The sequence below is a fragment of the Aptenodytes forsteri genome, unplaced genomic scaffold (genome assembly GCF_000699145.1).
Source record: "Aptenodytes forsteri isolate BGI_AS27 unplaced genomic scaffold, ASM69914v1 Scaffold174, whole genome shotgun sequence".
In the NCBI taxonomy this organism is placed as follows: Eukaryota; Metazoa; Chordata; class Aves; order Sphenisciformes; family Spheniscidae; genus Aptenodytes; species Aptenodytes forsteri.
The window spans coordinates 2,318,397-2,322,769 of NW_008794603.1; the positions used below are offsets into that span (position 1 = coordinate 2,318,397).

General features: G+C 51.0%; 1 protein-coding gene across 1 annotated transcript in view; it reads right to left on the reverse strand.

The window, feature by feature from the left end:
- The window catches only part of ERMN (ermin), a 3,903-nt gene extending 1,571 nt beyond the window's left edge, over window positions 1-2,332 (reverse strand). The window contains exons 1-2 of the mRNA XM_019470411.1: window positions 2,086-2,332; window positions 1,674-1,760 (exon numbers count right to left, since the gene is read on the reverse strand). Coding sequence (XP_019325956.1) covers window positions 1,674-1,760; window positions 2,086-2,332 — 334 coding nt within the window. The remainder of the gene's footprint in view (window positions 1-1,673; window positions 1,761-2,085) is intronic.
- Between the last annotated feature and the right edge of the window lie 2,041 nt (window positions 2,333-4,373).

Genomic DNA, 4,373 nt, shown 5'->3' on the forward strand with positions numbered 1-4,373 from the left:
GCTCGCGGGGAGAGCGCGAGAAGGGAAGGGAAGGGAAGGGAAGGGAAGGGAAGGGAAGGGAAGGGAAGGGCAGGAGCCGTTCTGCACGCAGTGCCCAGCTGTGCCGGCCATGCAGCGGGACCCCGGCACAGCCCTCCTGGGACACGTCCCTTCTTCAGGGGTGGCCGACCAGGCTGAGATGGCTATCATCTCCTGTTTGTCCTGTTTGGCACGTCTCTGCATTAAATGATGCTTTAGTGTCGCAACAAATGGTCTATTCAACATTTTGTCTGTGGGGTCCTGAGTATTAATTAGACTAAATTGGTTAGGTACTAAAAAGCTGCCTGCAATTTAGAGATAAAGTGCTTGTGGCTGGGGGGGAGGGACTGTGGGGGGGCTGTGCAAGATGGTTTAATAGGTTTTATTGTGCACTCATAAAGCAACACAGCTGGAATATGGATGACAGCTCTAAGCGGGAAAGCCTCCATCATGGTTCACCTCCTCAAAACCTTTGCAGCTGCTATGAAATATTATTTTGCCTATGACAAATGTTCATATATTTTTTCCTTTTCATAATCAAAGTAAAGTTTCTGTTTACAAGGCATGGCCCATACGTCTTTTAGAGGTACATTCAATAACGCTAGCTTTGCCAGCACCGCAACAGCTACTCTGGGTTGTTAATCTGCTCTTCCCTGAGGATGGGTTTCATATTTATGTGGCAGCTGACATATAGAAAATACCAACTTATTGTGGCCAGGTGGATGTGTACGTGACAAGGAGGATCCAGCACGGCCGGGTGCCAGGGAGCTGGGGCAGAGCCGCCAGCCCTGCACCCCGACCACCGCCAGGGTCAGTGCGGGGGGGATGTCGTTAGCAGCCCACGGCCCAACCGTCCCTCATCCTGTGGTTGCCAAAAAGGACAAGCCGGGCAAGAGCCCATGGGTGGGAAACATGGAAGGGCAGCAATGCCGAAAGCCCACTCACAGAGAGACATAGCTTTCCTCCTCTAATAATACTCAATAAAATACTCCTCCTTTTTGGAGGAGGGGCTGCATTTTTGCATAGTATAATTAAATATGTTCGACTATGTGTATATATATTCAATACATTTTAACTTGCTGCTGGGGACAAGTGCAGCAAGTGCCCCCCTGCAGCCCTTCTCAATGCAGGAGGCAGGTACGAGGTTCAGCCTTGCTCCAGCTGAATTTTACCTAGGAACAAGTAGAGAGACCCAGGAGCAGATGTTTAGGACAGCAGACAATTTTCTGCTAGATACTTGGGCACCAGGGGGATTTAGACACTTGGTAAATCAGGTAGGAAAAGAGTTTGGGTTTTGAGGCCACATATTTTTGACTGACAGCCTCCCGAGGTTATGCTCTGAGCTCCCCTGCATGGAGCAGAAGATAAAGCATCTCCCAGCCTCACAGGGCTGTTGGAGATCTCCTGGTCGAAGACCCCAAGGTGCTTTGATAGCCCATGGTAATGGAGATACACGCAAACCTCAGGAAGAGAGATACCAGCTGTGTTTTCTAAGGTGCAGCAACTCTACTGATGAGAAATGAGTCACTGCTCTCCAGAATATAAGGGTCTGACCAAATTTGGAAAAATAATAACCACCTGTATGTCATTGTCTTTGAAGGCTACTCATTGCTCTGCTTCGGGAAAACCTCATGTCACACAGCATTTTCCATTACCTTCCTCCGACTCCTGGCCGTCAGTCCCTGTATCCTGGATATCAGCTGATCCCTGCTGTAGCATCCCATCGCTTTCCTCTCGCTTTTCTTTAGGAAATACAAAGCACAAGAAATGGACTGATGGAACAGTTAGTGACAATAATTAGGTTTTAATGGTTGCAGATTTGCAGCAGATTTTTCAGAGCAGATCAAAAAATTGCTTGTTTCTTTAGTCACATACTTTTCACAGCATCCTGTGTAACTGGAGCTCAAATTTGTCCCTAAACTCTGAATTACTCTGAGTCATTGTTACAACTACCATAGGTTAGGAATTTTGACTAATACACATAGTACATCCCGTTATTCATAAGGCTATACATAAAATAGAGCTTTTCTTTCCAAACACTTAAAGAAAGGCAGTCTTGTACTTTACCTTCACATTGCTTCTCTCCATCAAAATCCCCACGTACTATGTCCTCTGCCAATGAATTTCTATTTTCCTCCTGATTTTCTTTTGCAGGTGGAGCATCAGAGCTCATTTCTGCATTCACATAAGGAACTGTCCCGACAGATTTTGATATTTCATCGATGACACCAATGACCTGGAGTGGGCCCTTCTCCGGGGGTACGCTCCCGTTGCACTCGGGCATGCCAGATGCCGCTGGGACTTCTTCTGTCATGCTTAGGGCCGTGCCGTGCCCGCTGACCGGGGCCGTGCACCTCCAGGGGCCCCGCTCCTGCACCCCAGGGTTGGGAGCGCTACACCTCACCCCTTTTCCCCAGGGGATTTTGTTCCCCTGCTCAGATGGTCAACACGCGTCTCCTCTCCGGCGGCCGCTGCAGCAGAGCAGGGTCCGCGATCGCACCATCAGATGTGCCGAGGGCTTGCCAGCGGGCTCTGGCCACGGGGCGATCCAATCAGCACCTTGCTTGTTGCTGAGGCTGGTCCCATTGCATAATTAAATGCACCATTTTAATTTACATAAACAAACAATGTGAAGCAAGGAATCTTTTGTGCTGGCATGGAGAGCGGGTCTTTCAGCATGTCAGCCCCGTGGTAATAAACAGAGATTTTGTACTCTCGGCACAATGGCTCTTTGTGTCTCCGCCTGGTCACAGGGACGATGGTTGTTCTGACCTCTAATCCCTGGAGGGTGACCACCTTCCGTAGCGCTGCTGCCACCTAACCCGCTTAACATTCCCCATCGGGTTTGTGTGCTGATAAACCTCGCCGTGCAGCTGGCCGGACAATGAACACATTTTGTACTTGTCAAGGAACAAACCGGCTGTTTGGAAGGGCACATGCCCCGCACACGGCGCAACGCCACGCTCCTCTGCCACACAGCCTTAGCCTGGCCGCGCGTGTTTTACAGGCAGGGCCACGTCCTGCCGGGTGCCGAGCATCTGCAGTTACCTGCTAAGGGAAATGCATCTCAAGGGCTCAGCCCTCAGGGACAGAACTAGAAGATGAAAACCAAAAGCACAAGCCAAAGCAACATTTTGTGACGAGATGTGAACCGAGGTGGCAGGTCCCCGAGGCCGAGCCAGCCAGGCGACGGGACGCTTGCTGCCTGCTGACACCCCAGCGGGAGCCCCCCCAGCGCCCAGGCAGGTCAGCGCGGCACTGCCCCTTCCACACCCACGGCACAACCCCCTTTCGCAGAAGCAGCTTCTGGCCACAGCGGTAGAAACTCTCTGTAAAGGCGTATGAAAGGGGCAACGGATGAGATTAGCACTTATATCAGTAATTATCAGTCGGACCTAAAGCTAGCAGAAGCAAGAAGGGAACATTTTACAGAGGGAAGCAGGAGGATCACCCGAGCACTGGGGCCATTTTCTGACCGTAGCTGAACTCGTCTCAACCCTGGTGCCCAAAGCCAGGTTTACGTAAGAGTGTAATCTCCTGCTGTGAATGACTTTTTGTGTTCATACAATGCAACATTTTTGACATCTTTGGGCTTTAGGATTTTGAAATCCTCTTGTCGAGTTCAGATCTTGATTAGAAATGGACCCAAAGCCTTTCCACTGGTTTTGTTCATCTGTGAGTTTGCATCTTTAAATCAACAACTTCGCATCATTGTTATGAAAATGAGTTTGGTGTAATTGATTTACAAAATCAATCCTATGCTGGAAAAATTTGTCCAAGAAAAATGGATGATGAGGTTTGAAAGTGAGTTGACAATACACAGCAGTAGGTACCCTCAGGAGGACAGGCTGGGTACCCGGCACGGGCTGATGGCGAGAGGCTGGGTACCTGGCACGGGCTGGTGGCTGGAGAGCAGAAGGTTACTTTCTATTCTTACCAAGCTATTTCCATATCCCTGAGATAATCCAAAGGGCCCTGCATGTGATTTCTGAAACATGGGCCTGTCCCCAGGGTTTCCCTTGGTGTGGAAACACCGCTGAAAAAGGTTTCATGGCTGGGACTTACCTGAGCATCCCTGCTGTACCATCAGCTCGGGACTGTGCCGTTAAGGTACCTGTGAGACCAATGAGCTGCGCGCGACAGAGGCAGCGCCAACCCGGGGCGCATCAGCCGAGACGCAGCCAGATGCCCGCACTGCCCATCCGCGCCGTCACACCTCGCTTTGTGCAGACCCACACCCCTGGGCAGGGGAGCCGTGGGGATGTCCCCCACCAGCCCTGCACAGGCCAGTCTGGCTCATCACCGACCTGGCAGCAGGCACGAGGGCAGGGCGGGGATGCAGCCGTCACACGGGG